At 40.7% G+C, this 21,117-nt stretch overlaps 3 protein-coding genes across 3 annotated transcripts; 2 read left to right on the top strand and 1 right to left on the bottom strand.

The window, feature by feature from the left end:
* Window positions 1-29: 29 nt before the first annotated feature.
* Window positions 30-4,539, top strand: rab42b (RAB42, member RAS oncogene family). The gene is made up of 3 exons (XM_069142321.1): window positions 30-1,393; window positions 1,628-1,854; window positions 2,790-4,539. The coding sequence occupies exons 2-3, from the start codon at window positions 1,637-1,639 to the stop codon at window positions 3,238-3,240; spliced, it is 669 nt and encodes a 222-aa protein (XP_068998422.1). The 5' UTR covers window positions 30-1,393; window positions 1,628-1,636; the 3' UTR covers window positions 3,241-4,539.
* A 1,039-nt stretch (window positions 4,540-5,578) lies between these two features.
* taf12 (TAF12 RNA polymerase II, TATA box binding protein (TBP)-associated factor) lies at window positions 5,579-7,900 on the bottom strand. The gene is made up of 5 exons (XM_069142322.1): window positions 7,643-7,900; window positions 7,250-7,327; window positions 6,868-6,982; window positions 6,075-6,163; window positions 5,579-5,899 (listed from the first exon to the last, which is right to left on the bottom strand). Exons 1-5 carry the CDS (start codon window positions 7,718-7,720, stop codon window positions 5,864-5,866), a joined length of 396 nt encoding a protein of 131 aa, XP_068998423.1. The 5' UTR covers window positions 7,721-7,900; the 3' UTR covers window positions 5,579-5,863.
* Window positions 7,901-10,109: 2,209 nt separating this feature from the next.
* LOC138193984 (opioid-binding protein/cell adhesion molecule) lies at window positions 10,110-20,249 on the top strand. The gene is made up of 7 exons (XM_069142323.1): window positions 10,110-10,233; window positions 11,079-11,200; window positions 11,931-12,129; window positions 13,206-13,351; window positions 15,401-15,545; window positions 18,440-18,584; window positions 19,465-20,249. Exons 1-7 carry the CDS (start codon window positions 10,182-10,184, stop codon window positions 19,550-19,552), a joined length of 897 nt encoding a protein of 298 aa, XP_068998424.1. The 5' UTR covers window positions 10,110-10,181; the 3' UTR covers window positions 19,553-20,249.
* The last annotated feature ends 868 nt before the right edge of the window (window positions 20,250-21,117 follow it).

The raw sequence follows: 21,117 nt of genomic DNA on the forward strand, positions 1-21,117 counted from the left end.
TTTGTAGTCCATTATCCTTTAACGTCTATATCTGACCCAAAACATACTAAAATGAAATATGCTGATGCGCAGGCATCTGACAATCTGACCTTTTGAGTCAACTGTAGGAAATGGGAAATTAAGTTTGGCATTTTAAGACCGATAAAACGGCCAACTTCATTTTGAATGCACCAAACTTCCAAGTTACATTTACAGTCCTGGTTAGCTTGCATAATAACGCGTGTGCTGCCAACGTCATTATTTATCCGTTTGTGACCCAAATGAATAAAAAGGGCCTATTTTTTTTTATATATTTATGATGTTAAAATGCGCATATGAGGCCGTGGTTGTAATCACACCCCAACATCAAAATGCAGCAAAGAATCAACACACCGACTTGCGCAGGTGATCCAACGAGTCCATACAGATGACTCGGAAACAAAAATGAAATAACACTTTGAAACGGTATCGAGAAAAAAAAAAAATCAATTAAATTCAAGTCGTCTTGTGATAACCTGTTCTAATATAAATAGGATCTAAATGTGTGTTTAGAATTTTGATCATTTTCTGTTAATAATCGTAATTTTGAAGAGGTGCCCAAATGTTTACACTTGGGTCATAGATTTTGCCTTTAATAACTGGCACCGACGCTTGATTTTAAAATAGCAATTATGTCATTACAAAATATCGGTCAGCAGACATGTAGTCATCAATACAAATGTAAGCATGTCAAAAAATAAACCTAACGTACCAACAAAGCTAGTGTAGAAAAATGAATCATATCCTGAGCTTTTCCCAGGAGATTCAAAGCTCCATTGTTATCAACTTCCCTTTTTTGGTGGACACTACGGACAGATCATAAATTAATAAAAGCTACGGCAAATTCTGTGGACGAAGGGTTGCAAACATTTACCCTCATTTTCTATGTTTGGTGTCAACAGGAAATGGCACAATTCCCCTTGATATGATTAAATACAACCACTACTTCCTTCCCCGCCTCCTCCTCCTCCCGGCTCTCATCTACTCTCCCCCCATCTGGCCCTCCCTCTGTTCCTGTGCTCCCGCCCCTCCTTTTGTCAAGTATCAACAGGCAAACTTTAAAAGTCCACACCCGTGCCACTCATGCACATGCTCACAGTTGCGGTTCGAGACCAGCTGATCAGATGAGAACTGTTGCGACACTGGGATCTACTTTTTAGGGCAGATTTTTCTCCATATACCTGCTTTTGTGGAAGATTTGATGAGGCACCATGGGAATGTGACCGAGAGACCTGTGCTGCAGTAGATCAGATGCCTGGAGGGTTTGGGATGGCGGTGAACACGGACTGCTCCGCTGATTGTGAGATTTAACAAGGAGTGGCTGCTTGTTGGTTTCTCAACATTTTAAGCATCAGAGGCAGGGAACCAAACGGTGGTGAGTTTGTGTGGGATTGCTGGTCTCTTTCATTCTTCCCAGTCTCAAGGAATCCATCTGGTGCGCTTACTATTTTCCTCTTTAAAGAACCTTACCTAATCTTACTGACATCCTAATTACTGTTTCTGCCTCATCTTTATTGTTTTTTTTGTTGTTGTCCCTCCCAGAACTTCTATTTGTATATTTACATCTCCAGAAGCTGCCTTCCCTGTTTTAACTTCTCTTTTCTCACAGATAGTTACAATGGATCTCACTTTGTGGCAGTACCAGTTCAGGATCATAATGCTGGGGGACTCCACCGTGGGCAAGTCCTCCCTGCTGAGGCGTTACACTGAGGACTCGTTCCTGGAGTCCATCAACCAGACAGTCGGTGTAGACTTCTATGTTCACTTCCTGGAGGTGGAACCAGGTGTTCGGGTCAAGCTGCAGTTCTGGGACACAGCCGGGCAGGAGAGGTTCAGGTGAGGATGACCTGACAGGCTGTCCTGCTGCCTCCCATAGTAACACCTGTCCAAAAAAAAAAAAAAAAATCACACTTCTAATCCTTGGATTCTTTGCACTGTTATATGTCCTAATATATCAAACCTGCACAGGACTTCTCAGTGCGTTAGGCCTTGTGCTGCAGTTCTCTGCCTCTTTGTTTAGGACAGTAAAACGTGTCATGAAAACACCGTCCAGGTGGTGAATACGAAGGACGCTTTCACCGTGCATGCAAATACACTCTCTAAATAAACTACCACCGGTTATTCCATTAACATCAGAGCTGTATTTGCGTTCAGCTATGACTGTGTATCCACCCTGTCACCCTCGTAAGATTAGTGCGCACGTGTACAGAAACGCTGTGAGCGTAATCCTATAGGCAGATATTTGAAAAGGCATTATTTTCCATGCTCAGCATATTTAATGAAAGAGCCAGGAGTAGCATGTTTCAGTCTGTCCTCCAGTTGAGTGAACTGTAGCAAATTGCAAACTGCGCCTATTTGTTTTCACCTCCACGCTGCATCGTATCTGTAATCCCTCGAGTCAGCAAAAAGCTCGGCCAAATTGGGTTTGTTTTCAATAAGGAGTGCTCTAATGAAGAAGGACTGTTTTACATACAGTTGGCAGAGAGGACCGTTTACTCAGCCTTTGAACTTTAATTGACTCATCGGTGAACGACGTGCCCGTCGACAGCTTCATGATTAGGGTGAGAAAAATCACGATGGTTGTCAATTTCTAACAAAGGACAGATTCTTTGTCAATCTGCTTATCTTAAAGAGCTCAACTCAAACACTGCAGCTATTATTACTCACTGAGGAAATAAGTTGGCGGCAAAATCGCACCACTGCTCTCTCCTTCTATCTTACTTTGTTCTCCCCCCCCCCCCCCTCCCCCCTCACCTCACTTCTTTCCTCAGGTCAGTGACCCGTTCTTATTACCGCAACTCGGTCGGAGGCATGCTGGTGTTCGACATGACCAACCGAGCCTCCTTTGACCACATCAGGGAGTGGCACGCCGAGGTGTGCGAGTGGCTGCAACCGCACAAGGTTCTGTTCATCCTGGTGGGTCAGAAGAGTGACCGGGACGCTCACTCGGAGAGGGTGGTGAGCCGGGAAGAGGCTGAGAAGCTGGCTGGACAGCTGGGGATGGCCTACGTGGAGGCCTCTGCAAAGACGGGCCAAAATGTGAGGGAGGCCTTCGAGCTGCTCACTCGGTGGGTCTATCAGGGCCTGTTGACTGGTGAGGTAGCGCTGCAAGAGGGCTGGGACGGAGTGAGGTGTGCGCTCCCGCAGACGCTGCGGTTGCAGAGAGCCAGCATTTATCAGCCCTGCACAGCTCCCCAAAACAGCAAGAAGTGCTGTGATTGAACTGTGAAGTGGCAATGGTCACTCGTGCAGAACCAGAGCTGTCCGGCAGGAAACTGGATTTGTGGAGTTTAACTGTAAATGTCTGACCATCAGGAAATTGACTGTAAATGCATTTTTGCTGTAAAGATACGGCCTTGACTATTTGGTTAATGTTAGAGACTGATCATTTTGTGACTGTACAATACTTTAACATTCCTAACGTGAATAAAAAAAAAATGAAATTCAGGGCTAAACAGAACGGTTTTGAGCAATTGATATTTGACTTGATTCCTCCTCGTTAGTCCTAACTTTCCTCTTTCCTTCCACCAGCAGGATGACATTTGTGTTTTAGAGGGAAATTTCTTGACTACTGTAGTATCGATTATTGTTTAATGTGCTTCTGATGACTTTGCTGCTCCGAATCTAATTCCACAATCAGATCAAAATTTCAGTTTGCTCACTTCTGGTTTGATGATGAGATTCCTGCCAAAATAACACTGAAAACATAGGTGTTTGTTTTGGTTTTTTTTGCTTAAACAGTGCCTCACAAATTACAGCTTCACAAAACTGCAAGTGATGGTGCAGACTTTTAATAGCAAAATGTATAGATTTTTGTAGTTATAAGACACATGACTTTGTTCTCTTTTTTTTGGGGGGGGGGGCCACAACATATCAGACTAATGGACCCATGAGGTAACTACTTACCTCCGTTGAGTCGGGGCCGGGGTTGTAGCTGTGACATCCAGTTTATGCTTTTTCCTCTATCGGTCCAATAGGTGCTAAAGATGCGATTGTCACAACCGTATTCAATCTAAAAGCTGGGGATGGTATCATCTATAGTATCGATTTTTGTACTTTAAAATGTGCACAGTGCAAAATTGGCTCCTAAACCCGGAGGTCAGGACAAGATATCTGAGAGACAATTAAAGGAGTGAGACTTGTTCTTGGGAAGTACTTTGTATTTTTTTTTATCTCATTAGGGGAGCCAACAAATTCATTCTTGGTCTACCTGCTTACAGCTTATGTCCACACCACGCTCGTAATTTATAATGAGGGATCGCAAGTAGACCGACTTATTTTAAGGGGGTTGCAAGTAAAAGAAGGTGGGAGCTTCTGCACTACAAGGTTGTTGTTTTTTCCCCCCTCAAGAGTCTGTTTCAGAACATAATCCTGTGATTCTTGTCTGTGTTGCTCGTTCTGCCTGTAACAATTAGGGAGACCGAGTCCGTTGGTGTTAGAAATATCACCATAGGTCTTCATTTTAAGCCGGAGTCGTTGTTCAGAAAAAGGCTTTGTCGCATCACCAGTAATTGCACATCTCATCAGTGAGTGGTTTTCAGGTGCACTTGAAATTAATTAAATCAAATCTCTCGGGGTGCCTTTGGATATTGTTCCCTCGAAATGTTTTGAGAGGTTTCCATTGCAATTATCTTTCATCTGGCTGATGAACAGTCTTCGGTGTTTCTGCAACAAGTAATGTAGTTTCTAACGGAGTAAATTAGTTTCGCTACGAGACGTAACAGGTTGTTAACTGCTGTTTCTGTCCTCAGTCCTCCGCAAGCTTGCAGCAAGCCAACTCATTTCATTCATAGATTTGTAACCGTTTTGCCTTTTAACTGAGACTTAATTCATGTATTGTACATGAGTGTGAATTTCTAAATCTACTGGGAATTTCAGTTATAAATTTGAAGGGCCACTTTCCATCACGAAGAGGAAATTGCTGTTATATAACCAGCAATAGCTAACATTTTTCTTTGAGGACACTTGCAATGTCAAACCATTTCTGATTAGCTTAAATATAGCCATTTTCTTTGTACTAAGAAGCATTTGCTAACTAATGTCAGGGGATATACAAGCCATACTCCAACATCTCTCCTTGTTTGATCATATCAGTCATTTATTTTTATTTTTTTTTTAAATCCAACACTGGAAAGTCAGCACCAAGAGAACAATTCTTCTATTATTATTTTTATGTAATTTGCCAAATAGACAAAAGTAAAAATACAATTTAAAAAGATAGTTGAAATAAAATGTGTTGCTGTAATAAAACTACAGTAATAGTAACAATACACAACAGCACGTATATGTCTAAAAACAAAGGCAAAGAAATTTGTGTATTTGCAGCCATCATTTGAAGTTGGAATTTGGTATCATAAACCTATTAACTAATGACATAATCAAGGGCATTGTATGAGTAGAGTGGGTAAACAGGGGAGTCATAATCTCTCACATACTCTCGACTTGTATGATTACATCTTATTAGCAAGATAAAGGTGGCAGATGAGTCAGTAACAGTCACATCCAAATGCTCAGGAGTTTCAAAAGGCGTACCACATACAGCAAAGGTCCCAATCCCATAGAAGTATTCCAGTAAATGTTTATTGACAAAAATGCAATGGAGTTCTGCCAGACTTAGCTTAACGGCCACAAAATCAGAATCAAACAGACCATTATTGTGCCAAGATTCTGGCAAAACACTCAAAAGTTAGGGAGACATGACAATGAAACACTATTTGATGTCAAAAAGAAAAAGAAAAAAAAATAATACCCCCACCATCACCACCTCTTCTTCATTAGTCAAAAAAAAAAAGGTTGAAAAGGATAAAAAGAAAATACACAGAGTGGGTACAACATGTTAGTCTTGCTACTTTTTGGTTGTCTTGCGGATCAGTGCCATTCTCTGCAACAAACAAATGCACACAGTTAGGACCAGCGTAGGTTTATCACAACACAAAACGGTATTGACAAATACGAGTTTGTCATTTAGCAGTTTGACAAGTTTCTCCGCTGGTACTGGTGTATGTACCAGTAATATTTTAACATGTGTAGCAGAAACAAAGCCTTTTATTGTTCACCTGTTTGTGAGCCTCTGTGGTGCAAGCCTTCTTGAACGGCCGGATCTCATCTGAGCCATAACCAGGAATCCACATGTTCCACTGGCGCTCTGAGAAAAGCAATGCACAATGCCGGTGGGACACAGGCTGTAACTAACTCAGGACGTCCAACACACGTTTGGCCACATGAACGCAACAGTCACATCAGCCGCGAAGGCAATCATTTCCTTGCAAGTAACTGAGTCTATCAGGAAAATGTCACACTCCAAAGATATCATTTCCATCTCGTTTACAAAAATACGTTTCAAGGCTGTAAAGTAAATCGTTTAAACTTCTGAGTTCTGTCTCGGCATGCTTCAAACCGAACACGGCAAAGCAGCGGAGATGACAGTTTACCTGCCAGTAATCTGAAACCGTCTCCACATTTGTAATGAAGCTCTTTCATTTTCCGAATCCTGTTTGCCGTCATTCAAGATGAATAGAAGACTTGTCTGTTCGACATTGTTGTGAAATTTTAAAAGAACCAATACCCCTAATGGTCACAAATGTTCTGCTAAATGAACCAAATGTTTGATAAATAACCTTTTCAATTCACAGAACAAAACTCCCACATAAATATCCAATTATGGCCTAAAGGGGTATAATTATAACATGAAGAAATTAAACTCGCACATCCAATTCTTACAATAAATGTAGCCGATATCATTTCTGTCGACAGATGTCACTCAATAAAACACAAAAATAAAAAAATAAACCCACCCTATAAATATTAAATGACACAATTCTGCGAGAGAAAAAAAAAGAAGTAACTTACCTAGATGTAACTGAACATCCTTCACCTCCAATGTGTTGGACTTGCGATGGCGTGCCAATTGACAAGCCGCTGTCACTACACTTTCTATAAAGTCATCTGCAATCTGGAGCAGCATCTGAAAAGAGACAGGCATTTTGAAAATCCTAAATGGTTTTCAATTTTTTTAAAAAAGCAACACTCGCTGGCTAAAAAAACCCCCGAATATTTTCAGCTGCATTTATCATGTAGTCAAGCTTTCAACAGAATAGGACTTCCAAATGGATGTGGCAGAAAGCTTTTGCGCAACATGAAATTTCAAAGGAAAAATTCCACTGCTGCTTGTGCTTTTTTTTTATACTCTTAAAAAAAACAAAAACAATCTCAATTAAAACCAGCGACAGACCTCCTCAACATCTTCATCCAGCTGCTCATTTGGGTCAATCTCTCTCACCAGGTCCTGCAGCTTCTTTTTACTGAGCACCTAGAAATACAGCACACGTATCCATCCATTCAGTTACAAAGCTCGCCAGTGGACAGATGTTGTACGGCAGCTATGAGTGCAAAGATGAAAGCAAGACACTTTTATTCACATTTAGGGTTCATCAATTGGACAACGAGATAATAAATGGAGAAATAAAACCTTTAAGCCAAATATAACGGCTCCAAACTTTGTCTTTTCCAGGCACCGAGCTGGAGGGAAAATATACAGACGCTGAAGCGGCAACTCAGCCCGACAGCAGCGTTTTTGAGTACAGTGGGGGGAAAAAAAAAAAAAAAAAAAGAAATATGAACTAACCTGAGACCCCTCCGGACTACTTCTGCCCGCGGGGCCCGGGGGCAGACCTTTCACTACTGTTGTGGTGCTGTTTGCCATGCTGGTGGCCACACAGGAAGGGGAGAGGGGGGGGGGGGAAGGTAGAGAGACTCTGGAGTTTCACAGGGGGGGGGGACAAAACTAATGTGGCCCTTCTGTGCCTGTTATGAGCACTGAGCAACAGTTCAAGCCAGGACACAGAAGTGATGGATTATCTTTCCACAGGGAGCGCGACCGTAAACCTGGGGGAAAACGGACAGAAATGATTGTTAATACAGAAATGACAATTGAACATCAACAGAGGCAAAAAAAAAAAAAAAAAAAAAAAAAAAAAAGGTTGATCAAGCTGTTCAAACTGGATTCGCCGAGTTCTTTATTATTCGTGTTTTATTATTGTTTGCTTTGCTCTTTTAAAAAAAAAAAAAAAATTATATTAATTAACGACACGTTGAATTCTACTTGATTTTCTTCAACAGAAACGATCAAATCGTAATTTATCTTCAATGCAAAGTTCACGACTTGAACTTTTAACAATCGTTTGAACTACGAGATTAAAGACGTGTGCTGAAACCAAAGACACAGGAATGGACCCGTAAAACAAACGCTGTGGGCGAAATCTAAAATATTAGCGAGATTAAGAAAAAAACAAAAAAACCCGCACTCGCAAAATAAAAGAGAGCAGATATGTTTCCATTCAAATGCGGGTGCAGTTTAACCAAAATAAAACAAACAAAGTAAAAAAAAAGACCGACCCTAACGTAACGTTTAGTGCTAAAAACAATAGCCGCTACCAAGCTTTGACGTTAGCCGGATAGGCTAACATTAGCAGCTAATCTGGCAGCGCGGCTGTCTGCTCGCTGCATTCTGAAAATACGCGCTGAATTGCGAACTTACCCAGTTAAACAAACACTATCTGTCCATGTTTCGGCGTCACGGGGACGACAATGAGTGAGTCTGATCCAGAAAGACACCCCCCAATTTGCCTCTGCACAGCTAAAACAATTAGCGAGGCTATTTTTCCAGTACTTCCGCTTTGATTGGATCTATTTCCTGTGGCAATATGTCGCCTCTGCTTCGCCACCTGCTGGATATTTCTGGGACTGCATCAACAACAAATGAATTTGTTGAGCTCTTATCGACCTCAGGAAATTATACTCGCAGTGAATATAGTAGAACAGTGAAAGCAAACAATTTGTTCTTATTCGTTTTACACGGTGAAGAATCATAAATACAAAGGCAATATATTACAGACAATATAACAACACTTCAAATACGTCAATTACACAGTGGTCTATACATGTGTGAACAAATATAATAACAATTATTGAAAAAAGTTTGTTCAGAAAAACTAGGGAATTATAAAGACGCCTTTCTGGTAAATAATTACAATGCATGTTAAAAAACTTTAAATATAAAGTTTTAAATCAAATTATTTGGAATAAACAAGGAGTCAGCTGCGTTTATCATTACCTAGAAACGCATGGTCAAGCTTTAATGAAGCACGTTTATCATCACCAGTTTCTTCAAACCACTATCAAGGTGCCCCATAGACAGGATAGATATGTATGTTTGTGTGATTTATTCATTAAAAATAAAGTCAGAATAATGTATAAGATAGACAAAGTGCATGGGACAGAACTTAGACCTTATAAAGAGGTCACTTTATTTGTTGTTAAATGTTTAAATCTGTTGGTTCTTAGAAACAAAAATACCTATACGATTTTACACCTTTTTACAGGCATATTCTCCAATTTTCCTATATATATATTTTTGGAATGATATTGTAATTTCAACAGTAATAGTCAAAGGTTACAGCATACACAGGGTGTTTACAGGAAGACATTATCATCTTTCGAATTATAATGAAAAATGAAGAACTGACGACTCAAGCATTTCAACTGAGCGTTACTCTGAGACCCCGACAGAGAATCTCTTTCGATCTTGTCTCCGTTTCGGCTCTGTTTAACAGCCAATCAATCAAAGGTCAAAGTAACTGAAGCGTAACATGTTTGCTTGTTCGGCATTACATATCAAGCCAGGAAATTACCGAGCTCTGAGGCAATATGTCGCCACTGCTTTCAAATTTTGTTGAAACAATGATCTTAACAACAAGTTGAGAGTGAAAACGTGATAGGGCCGGTTCTCCTTGGACACTGGTGACGCACTACGAGGGAATTTGATTATTGGAGCGGCAGCAGCTCTTCTTTCTGTGGACACAAACAATATTTCACGCGTAAATACTCATCAGCAAAAAAAAAAAAAAAAAATTGTTATGAGACCGTAGACATGATGAGGCTTATAGAGCACTTTATTTTGTGTCTGTATCTTGTTATGGATGGATGAAAGCTATCGTTTTCGGTGGTTTCAGAGTTCAGATCATTTTGCACGCACTTCCTGAAAAAGCCATAGATTAAAGCCCCACCTACACTGATAAATACTGACCAAACTTTCATTTCAGATTAGAACCTGCGCGGAACACACGACGTCATTTCTGATCATATTTAAAAGGTTTTTCGCAGCCATGAAAGCAATTCTACTTGTTGCAGTGGTCGTCCTGATTCAGGGGAGTTATGGTAAATATGTTTTATATTTCTCATTGACTGTTAAACAGTCGTCTCAAAGATCTTAATTTTATTTATTACTCTGTAATGAGATATTGGTTTAATCTCCAAGTCTGGTTCTGGTCCTTTTTCCCCCACAAATACATTCATGCAGTTCACTGCTCCTGGGCTTTGTGTGGTTTCTAATCGCCTATTTATGCGCTTGCCTGTGTCTCTCTTAACTGATCTGCTCTCTTGAGAAAACGCTTTGTTTTCTCTTCTGTCACACCGATGGGGTTTCCCTGGTGGTTACAAGGCTCAGACTAAAACAGGAAATGTTACAATAATTATCGGGAGACTGACGATACGAACAATTAAATGTTTTAACTGCAGCCCTGGACTTTGTTCTTAATTATTCTATTTTATTTTATTCTATTTTATTGTATATACTGTGCATTTTTATATTTAATATTTTTTACTGTTGTTTTATTGCTTTCCTGTACCTATAATGCTGCTGTAGCGAAACATTTTTTCCCCTTGTGGGATTAATAAAGTAACTATCTATCTTATCTAATTGTGTAAAATTATGTAACTGAGTTTTGCAGTTGTTATTGCCTGAAGTGACAGACTAACGGCCTCTCTTTACCACCAATGTCAATAAAGTGGAAGAACCTGTTGCTTGTTATGTGCCCATGGTGACTTTGCAGTTTCACAGAGCCAGAAACAAATGTCAGGAAAAGGCAGAGGTTGTTTTGAAAGTGTTGCCAGAACAGCTGCTTCATCCCCACTTCAGGTTAACATCGCTTCCCTCCTGAGCCCCCCATGTCCATTCATATTGTGATCAATAACACTCATCTGTAATCTCTGTCCACATGCAGCAACCTTGCTCATTAAAGGACCGACTGAGCCAGTTCTGGAGGGAGAGATGATCAAACTGGAGTGTTTGTACTCAGACTCTGACCTCAACATCAGCCAGGTCCACTTTGAGGTCTTCTCCAAGGTGAGCCATGGGAGCAAATGAGAGGCTGGCTGTGACAAAAAAGCTGTGGTGGATTTCAAAAGTTCCGGAGCCCCCTGTTATTTGGCCTTATTTGTAACATTGCAGTAGTGGTAAAACAGGCCAAAGTTCTCAAGTGTTTTATTTCTGTTGTTTGACATATTGTAAATCTGAAAAGAAATAACTCTGATAAGACTGATAAGCATGGAAAGTTCACTGAATATTTCCACATATCATTGATTCCCTGACCTCATTTTCAAAACCTGTCCCAAGACGGGCAGTGAACTGCAACACAGTGGAGAATGTTACAAAAATGCAACACATGAAATGTATTTCCTCTAATTTCTCCTCGCAGTAATGTCATGTGAGTTGAATGTTACTTTCGGATTACTTCTTATTTGAATATTTTGCTACAATGTTCTCAGAATAAACATATTTAAATATACAGCTGCTACCTGGTCATTCAGCAATGATCAAATATTAATTCAAGTAGTGAATTTATATTTTCCATAATTTTACATGTTTCACTATAAATCACATTCTTGTACAGTTAAGTAGCCCACAAAATAACGTATTAGTCCCTAAACTTGTGTCCAGTTACAGAACTATTGTCTGGATACTGTATTTTGGAGTATTTCTTTTCCATTTTTAAAAAGTAAATCAGAAAGTAAATAAAAGTCTCTCTTCTCTCTGTGCCCTTCATTCTTTCTTTTTCTCTCCTTCTCCTTCCCAGTACATGCAGGGCTGGCGTCCAGTCTGGGAGAGATCTTACTGCTACAGTTTCGTACAGATCCAGCGGACTTCAGACAGTGTCATCCTGTCTATTCCTCACGCAGGAAGCTACAACGATGGGCCCTACCGCTGTGTTTCACACGCCGACAATGTGACCGAGCCAGACAACTCCACCCAGCCGTTCAACGTCAAAGTGCATTGTGAGTGCCTGGGTTGGTGCGGGTGGGCGTTGTGTACGAGCTGCCTGCTGAGAGTGTGCGGGACAATGTCTCTGTGACACAGTATTTTCCTTTTGACAAATAATTAAACCTTAGATTTTCATGTTGCCGAACTCAAAAAGACTCCAGAAAAAAAAAATCTGACAATGAGCGACATAAAAACAGCGTTTGAGTTTCACTTTCAATAAGGAAACTTGTGGCACATATGAGAATACTGATATTGCTAACAACAAAAGAAGCAGAAAATCACCTGTATGTGCAATGGTAAACAGTTTAGACGAGACGACTGAGTGAAGAGACTCTGAAACCAATTTTCCTCATATTTCCCACCAGCGGGAGGTAAAGACAATCTCTCAGACACTGTGGACACAGCCTTCTTCACAGTGAGGGATAAACACATTAATAATGAATGACAAAAGACGTGTGTATGCAATGCTGCTGCCGAGGGTACACAACAAAAAGGACAGATCCAGTGCAAATACTGTTACCTATGAAAAGTTGACTGCAGTCGGGGTTTTTTTCTGTGCTCCAAGTAAACAAAGACACATTCCCCTGGTAAAGCTCCAGTTTGAAGCTACCACTGTAGGATGTTGAATGAAACGTCACAGGTAGTCAGGTTTTCAGTGTCCTCTATCTTCCCAGTGGCCATCAAATCGACGGTAATGCTGTTTGATAGGCTCCTCAGCCTCATGGGGGGAATCAATAAGAGGAAAAGATTAGAATGGTCTATAGGAGCGAAGGAGACAGAGAGGGAGAGGAGCCAGGAGCTGGATGGACGTGGGCCATCTATTGAGATGGAAGAGAAAATGAACCATTATTCACAACATTGCCTCTCTAAAGACTTCGATAAGATGAAGCCTATTATCACTGTTATTGATTGCTTGGAACAGTCCATACCACTGGGAGGCTTTCATACTTCTATATACTTAAAAGATTGGAGTGTTTACCAGCTGCTATCACGGCAAACACATGTTCAGTCATGTCCCGAACGCTTTGGGAGGTGGCTTCGTCGTACATTAGATTCCACGCTTCATTAATGCTCGATCATGCGTTTCTAGACATGGGAGAGCTGTCACTGATCAGAGAAGGCTACAACAGGTACCTGGGTATCCCACAGAATCTGAAGGTGCGACTCGGAGACGACGTGGTGGTGAAGTGCTCTGCCAGCTCATCAGAAGAGCCGAGTTACTACTGGTACAAAGAGGTGAGAAAGTGGCGCGAATGTGCACAGTGGCGGTGTCCTCATTATACTTTTGGAAAACTTGTCATTCTCTTTCCCGCTCCTTGTCTTCACTCTCTCTCGCCCTCTCAAAATGAACTCTTTATTTTTTATCCTAGCTTCTCCCAGTGTCACCAGGCCCCCCTCTCAGCCTCTTGGCTTTGTTCAAGCATTCTCTTAATTTGATCTCCTACTTCAATACATCTCTGTTTCTGTCCCTGACTTTCTCGAGACACTTGTTTCCCCTCGCCTGTCGTCCTCCATCCCCTCCACAAAAGAGGTGCTCTGTGTTTAAGTGACCGGTTGGCTCGGGCACACCGCTCGCTGGGGATTGCAGCTTGCCCACTTACAGAGGATTAATAGTTTAATGAGCTCTAGACAAGAGCCAGTCAACCTGAAAACAATTACGTGGATAGATTTCTAATGATTTTTGTAGTATTTGGTTAACCGACATTGAATTATTCAACTGGGCTCTTTGGTGAGTTAAGAAACCCTTGCCCATGGGAAATTAAGACGTGTCAGTGTAAAATGCCATAGTGACAACTGACACGTAGAACAAGAGGAAGTTGATGAGTCGGGAGATACACTGTGCCCTTGTGGTGAGAAAATGGTATTACATATTCACTTTGTGGTAAAAATCACCCCTGCGGCTAGCAGCACGTAAATAGTGAGAAGTAGTGAAGTTATGCAACCGTTCAGGTATCGTGGGAACAGGCAGACGTACTTGCTGAGTTTCCCTTTTTGTTATTCTTCTTGATAAGTTTGCTCGGGGTTAATATGCTTGTTAAAGGGTCACTGCTAATCCTAGTTTTAAATAGGCTTACAAGTACAAATCCAATTCAGTGGACATTTTATGCTGCTAATACTGTTTGTCCTCCACATGATCATATGCAGCGCTTTAGGTTTGTGTCATTATTTGTTGAATATATAGCCCTGTCACTATGATGATGTAATAATAATTATTATCAGTATGACAGACCGTTCTCTTCCTGTATGGAACAGCGCTCCTGATTAACTTGTCAATCCATTTGTGCTCCATTTACATAAGAAAAAAGGAATGCCACTTTGAAGACAATGATGAGATATGATGAAATGTTTATTTCATTTCTTTTTGGTGTGTGTGTATTTTTCTATCTGTGTTTGCACTTCCACTGTACGTGTGACGGGGATGGATGTGGGGTAGAAAGCGACATCAATTTGACAGACAGGCGCCGTGGGCACATTGGCCCCCGGTAATGACAGCAGGACAGAGGCAGAAATGGGCCACTGCTTTGGGAGCCAGTGGATTTGCATACAAAATGCTGCTTTGGCCAGACCTGGCCTTTATGGGAAATCCTCTTAATTCAGATCCATTCAAATTGAAATGGACTTTCTTGGCAGGAATGACAGCTCCCAGGAGCCAAATCATTTGCATGGTATAATGTTTTTTTTTATTTTTTTTTTACCCCCTCTTCTATGTTTGTTTGTTTTCCAATCCTTGTGTTTGGCCTATTATTTGTTTCCCCCCATGTTGGGCTCTATCTCATAATAGTGCTGCTATTTCTGTGTCAACAATTCATCCTGCTCCCTTGCCATCTCATTATGTGTTATGTTAACACTGTGCTGCTGCAGCATCATTTTTTGCGGATGATGGTGCTATCTGGGTTATTGACTTGTGTCGATGTGTGTTCATTCGTTGGGTTTACTGCTCAGGTAAATACACTTCATTTAGGACATTTGACTCTCCGAGGGCCACACACCCGCAGATATCGTAGTCTTCCTCTGTCTTTGTCCCAGTCTTTCTGTTTCTCTCGGTCTTATTTCACTTTTTTACATTGTTCCTCATTCCACAAATCTCTCCGTCTACAGTTTGTTTCTGTGTTTCTTTCTCTCAGTGTCTCATTTTTCAGCAAGCATCGCCTATTCCCCATTTCTCTTGCGCTCACTTTAGCACAATTTTAATTTGTATAAATCTGGCCAATACAGCATGTTTTTCTACAGTATTCTTTCTGTATTACTCTCTTTTACGCTCTCTTGTACCTCTTTTCCTCTCAGGGTAGCGACTGGATAATGCCCTCCTCTTCTCTGACACTGAGGAAGGTGAGTGCGATGGAGGATGGACAGTACACCTGCATGGCCAAGCATCCTTCTGTGGAGTCCCTTAACAAGAAACGCACCATCAGCATCACCGTACTGCCCGGTAAGAAAAGATTATATATCCACCTGGACAAGGCCAATTGTTCTTTGATTGACCGGGTCTTGATATGTTGTATGCCACTTCCTCATTCTGAGAACTGGTTTGGGATTTCTTCGTAACTGTAGGGAAATTCTTCTATCAACATCCCCTAAGCAAAAACTAAAAGTACCGTGTTCCTATTTACTCTTCTATCAGCCACTCAAATGTCACCAGAGCGGTCAGGTATTTCGGTGCTATGACATCATCAGATGTTATAAGTTGTAGAAGTGCAACCTTCAATGTACTAAATTTCTGGAAAGAAATACAGGGTTGATATTTAATGTATCTGAAATTACAAAAAAAGCAGGAAGAGACTGCGATGCTGCAACAAAAAGAGGTCAAGACATTTATTGACCACTTCACGTAAAAACAGTGACCAAGTCCAAAATGAAATAACCTAAAATGTCAAACATGTAATGTGATCAGACCAGAGGACATAATGGATTTTAAATATCATAAAAAAAATGGCAGTGGCAGAACTGCTTAACTTTAAATGATAAGAGGATATGAAGCAATGATTTTAACTGACCTTTGATTTTTTTTTTCTTTTGATTGAAATATCAAGTCAAACATGCAAAAATCAGCCACAACATTAAATCCACCAGCCCAAAAACTTGTGTAGGTCCCCTTCATGCCATCGAAACAGCTCTGACTCATCGAGGCATGGACTCCACAAGATCTCTGAAGGTGTCTGATGACATCATCAGTAGGTCCTGCTACTTATAAGGTGGGGCCTCTATGGATCTGACTTGTACTTCCAGCACATCCCACAGATGCTAGTCCCGAATAAGATGTGGGGAATTTGGAGGCCAAGTCAACCCTTGAACTCTGTCACGTTCCTCAAACCTTTCCTGAAGAGTTTTTGCAGGAAGCATTTTCCTGCTGAAAGAGGCACAGCCATCAGGGATCACTACTTTCATAGAGGGGTGTATGTGGGCTGCAACAATGTTGGTACGTGTCAAAGTAACATCCACAGGAATGCCATGACCCAAGTTTTCACAGCAGAACATTATACAGAGCATCACACTGCCTCCGCAGGCTTATTTTCTTCCCATAGTGCATCCTGCTGTCAGGTAAAAGATATAAATGCACCCGGCTGTCCACAGAAAACATCATTCATTCGATTAAAAAAAAAAAACATGACTCCATGATGCAGTTCTTACACTCACATTTCCCTTGAAGGCACTTTCAGCAGCTGACACAGGTCAGCATGGGCACTCTGACCGGTCTGCAGCGAGCTGTTACACACTGCGTGTTCTGACAGCTTTCCATCAAAGCAAGCATTCAGGTTTTTCTTCTGTGTGATCAGACAACATGAGATAGCTTTTACCTCTCATGAGCATCAATGTGCCTTGGCCGTCCATGACTCTGTTACCAGTTCACAGGTTGTCCTTACTTGCACCGCTTTTGGACCACTGCATAGTGGGAACATCCCACAAGAACTGCAGTTTTGGAGAAGCTGTGAATCAGTCGTATGACTATTACAATTCTGCACTTGTCAAAGTCACTCAAATTCTTACGCTTGCTCAGTTTTGTGCTTCCAAACACATCAACTTCAAGAACAGACTGTTCATTTGCTGCCTAATATATTCCACTCATTGACAGGCTCCATTTTAACAAGGTACTATGTTATTTAATTTACTTATCTGTGGTTTTAATGTTGTGGCTGATCGGTGGTCGGTGCAGTCTAATGAAGAGACGCATATTAGAAATACTCACAAGTCATTAGTAAAATGTATAATATTTTATTTTATTTCAAATATTAATTGTATACTCTTTGGAGATTTAGACAAAGCCCTGAGTGATCATGATCTAAATATATTCATTACATTATTAAACATGATGATAATAAGTGAAAGTCGGCAAACGCTCTTTGATAATAGATGGCGTTTGTAGATGAATGTTTACAGAGTCTACAGACTTTATCTTTGTCTGAATCTGTATGACTGACAAATTGTTTTGCAGCATTTCACATGAAACATGATGATTGCATTCTAGCAGAGAAATAATTACATTTCAACATTATGGCTAATCCAATTTACAGCACTTCATCTGTCTTCATCATCTTTATCGGTGACCTGTGAGATGATTACACAGTGTTAATGCACTGCAGTTTTAAAACACTCTTCTCTCAACCAGTAGGATTCATAAACCTTATGATCTTAATACTTAAATTTATGCAATCTCTACAAATGTGATTAAGCCAATACATCTTATTACTTCTGCAATTGACTCATTGGTCACTGTGCTCCAGCGTCGTCAGCATTTTCTCTGATGCACATGTACTAATTAAAAATGTAAGCATTTCTAGACACAGGGATAATGTTTACTCATCCTTCAAGGCATGTGACAAAAACAATGCATGCCATTTGCTGTTACTTTGAAGTTGCAGTACAGTAGCTGTACAAACCTTCTTGGTTCAAACCTGTGTGACTCCGGCTGTCAAGAAATCCTCTTAACATAAGAAAGAAAAGTGAACGTGAATGGACACAGAATGTGTTTGTTGCTACCTCAAATACTTATAACCTTAATTTTTCAGTGTTTACTTTGTCCACAACTCTAAAGACCAGGTTCACAAAAATCCCCTTTTTTAAAAAATTTAAGTATAAATTGGGAATTCATGTACATGAAGGGGATAATCACCGTTTTGAAAATTGTAACAGGCAGACTTTTTGAAGATCAGTGCTGTGTACTGGATTGTAACTGACTGAACTCCAAACAGACGGTCATTTCTTGCACAAACAAGCGTAAGGTTGTCTTTAGAAGCTTCGCCTGGAGGCGGGAACCTCATAGTTTTTCTGATTTGAGATTCTCTGTGATGCATGTTTTCCTTCATGTCTGACTGATCTGTCCCACAGAGGATGCCTCCTGGTATGAGTCTACTAATGGCCGTCTCATGCTGATGACCTCGGCAGCGGCTGCGGCTCTCATCATTTTCATCCTCTCCGTGAGCATGTATGTGTACCGCAGGGCCAAGCAGACCAGGACCACCAAGGGGCCCATGTAAGAGACGACTTGTTTTCTGTCTGATTATGTTTCAGAATAAGTAATCAATTTTCTTTACATGCGATCTTGATCTTAAACCAAGTTCAAAATCTGATGGATAACGTGCCTTTGAATACAAGTGAATGTGTGTGTGTGTGTTTTTTTTAATCCAAATTCACCTTCCTATTTACCCAAACTCATTCCCCTTTTCTCCTCCTGCAGTTTGACTTTATATTACAGATTTGGTTATTGCTACAATTGTTCATTCTGTCTCATGTTATAGAGTCAAGGCCATTTCAGTTACAGTGTGTGTTTTTGGTGTGTGACCTACTGTGTCCTTCATTGAGAGCTTTTGCAAAAAATCTTTCTGCATGTGCAAAGTAGTGTGTTTGAGAAGGCATTATCCACACTGAATATGAAATTCAATCTCAGCAGGTCTAACCTATTCGACCTCATTCTTGATTTATTTTAGCCTTCCTCCTCTCCCGTGTATTTCCACACACTTGTGAAAAGCTTGGTTTTTTAGCTGCAGGTTAAATTCTCTGTTTAGTATATAAAAAAGGCCATAGCAATGATAATGAGATTAATGGATCTCCCATATTCCATATAGACTGGGAAAGAAGCCTGCTCTATACAAGAACTCTGTGTTTGTGGTGGTTTAGAAAGAAAAAGTTGAATCTTTACAAACCTGTGCTGCCATGAGTTTACAAGCATGGGTGTATAAAAAGATACAGAGACCAAAAGAGAAGATAATGGACTTTCATATCAACAGCCAGATGTGGCTCCAGTGCTCGGTTCTAGTCTATAATTTCCTCACTTATACTTTTCGAGTGCCTACTGGGAGATCGATATACTGATAATCATGCTCCTCTGTCTTTCCCTTTCTTCCTCTCTCCAGTGATGACCGGTCTCAGAAAAAGCCCATCTACAAAGCGAGCGCCGAGTCCCTACCCTCCACCTGCGGAGACAAACAACCTCTGGTGTGACTGCGAAGGCAGAGGGAAGGATGCGAATGTGTAGGGGAAGGATGAAGGGAGAGATGAAGAAGATGGAGTGGGTGGGCTGAAGATAAAATACGCCACAAAGGAGATAAATAAAAAGGGACACATGGGTGAGGAGAAAAGGGAAAAAAAAGTAGGGAGGCTAATAGGGATATTGGGATACTATGTGGAGAGCAAAATCAAAATCAGGAACAAGCTGGATATTTAAAAAAAAAAAAAACGGAAGGGTAAATGATTGCTTTAAAGATGCCAAAACAGCTCTTGTTTGTGGGTGTAAGATGCAGTTATGTGTCTTGGACAGAAAGGTGGGTAATTTTCTTTTCATTTATTCTGCAGTAAAAAATGGTGAGCTACAGTCTTAGCAAAATGAGGATGAATAATTTTGTGTACTTGTAAGAGCTGTAAAGACTACATGCAATTCTGTCTTTTCTGTTGCAAACATAATTGCTCAGCTGTGTATTATGAATGAGCTATTTGGGTGATAGGACAAGGTTTTATTATGTTAATTTGTTTCCCTTTCAACCTTTTTTTGTTTTTATTCCTTCCAAAGCAGAAACAGCTCAATGCATTTTTGAGAAGGTTATTATAATCTCTTCACTGTGACAGCTCTCATGCACATTATACTCTTATATTTAATTTACTCTGGATTTCTTTGATATTAAATGGCTTTCATGAAATACTATTTACTGTCCTTCAGTGTGCCATTGATTTTCTTCCATTTTAGAAATTCAAAAAGAGGTTGGGGAGTATTGACAATGTGGTGAAAGCCGGACATGCATTCTTGCTTGGCCGCACATCTTCTCGATCCAATGCCATTCCGGGCTTGCATCAGCTTGTTTACCAACCTTCCTCTTCAGTCGGAAAGACCTTACGCTGAAGCAATGACCTTTTCTCAGAGCACTGTGCCCGTGCATTCTTGCCTCTTTCCCCACCTGCCTGTAAACACCAAACCCATCCTCATTCAGTTTGGCTACACATGGGTGGAGTTGCATTCCCACATTAAGAGTGAGAATAATTGTAAAGTCAGTCAGGTAACCTTGAAACTTTGCCCATCCATTATAAGAGCAGACAGGGTTAGCTGCTGCTTCTACTTTAACTTGACTAGATTTAGTCTTTTCTAATTCTCCCTCCAAATAACTATCATGGCCTACAACTTCATCTTTTTAATTTTCTCCTCTGCTGCTTGTAACCCCTTAACGCTGCCGCACCACCATTGCTTATTACCATAACTGTGCTCATAATGCTGAGAATTTCATTACGCTTGTCTGTTGAAGTTATGTTGGGTTTTATGTGGTTTTATTATCGGTGTGTGGTTGACCGTAGGCCGTTGTTAATAATGGGCGAAGCGGCAGTTTAACAACGACACTCCATTAACGGGTGCATGCGCCACAGAGCACAGCCAGGATAATGTTATTAAACTGATTATTCAGGCCCCGTACAGCTCGGCTCTGCTGCAGACATCCCTTTGTTGAGAATTTTACAGAATTTTTCCATGTATTTCTTTTTCCAACGCTACAAACTTCTGCTTACTTTATGTCTGAGGTCGTGCC

This window comes from Embiotoca jacksoni, unplaced genomic scaffold (assembly GCF_022577435.1).
Source record: "Embiotoca jacksoni isolate LCO1_2020_lvr unplaced genomic scaffold, fEmbJac1.0.p SCAF_11, whole genome shotgun sequence".
Lineage (NCBI taxonomy): Eukaryota > Metazoa > Chordata > Actinopteri > Embiotocidae > Embiotoca > Embiotoca jacksoni.

What these genes read in the sequence shown, in the direction of transcription:
- taf12 (XM_069142322.1), bottom strand. Translation starts at nt 7,720, where the DNA reads ATGGCAAACAGCACCACAACAGTAGTGAAAGGTCTGCCCCCGGGCCCC. An exon ending in TGGATGAAGATGTTGAGGAG is followed by an intron (nt 6,983 to 7,249) that starts GTCTGTCGCTGG and finishes GTCTCTTTTCAG; the next exon opens with ATGCTGCTCCAGATTGCAGA. An exon ending in GGATGTTCAGTTACATCTAG is followed by an intron (nt 6,164 to 6,867) that starts GTAAGTTACTTC and finishes TGCTTTTCTCAG; the next exon opens with AGCGCCAGTGGAACATGTGG.
- LOC138193984 (XM_069142323.1), top strand. Translation starts at nt 10,182, where the DNA reads ATGAAAGCAATTCTACTTGTTGCAGTGGTCGTCCTGATTCAGGGGAGT. An exon ending in CCTGATTCAGGGGAGTTATG is followed by an intron (nt 10,234 to 11,078) that starts GTAAATATGTTT and finishes GTCCACATGCAG; the next exon opens with CAACCTTGCTCATTAAAGGA. An exon ending in CAGCATCACCGTACTGCCCG is followed by an intron (nt 15,546 to 18,439) that starts GTAAGAAAAGAT and finishes TCTGTCCCACAG; the next exon opens with AGGATGCCTCCTGGTATGAG.
- rab42b (XM_069142321.1), top strand. Translation starts at nt 1,637, where the DNA reads ATGGATCTCACTTTGTGGCAGTACCAGTTCAGGATCATAATGCTGGGG. An exon ending in GCCGGGCAGGAGAGGTTCAG is followed by an intron (nt 1,855 to 2,789) that starts GTGAGGATGACC and finishes TTCTTTCCTCAG; the next exon opens with GTCAGTGACCCGTTCTTATT.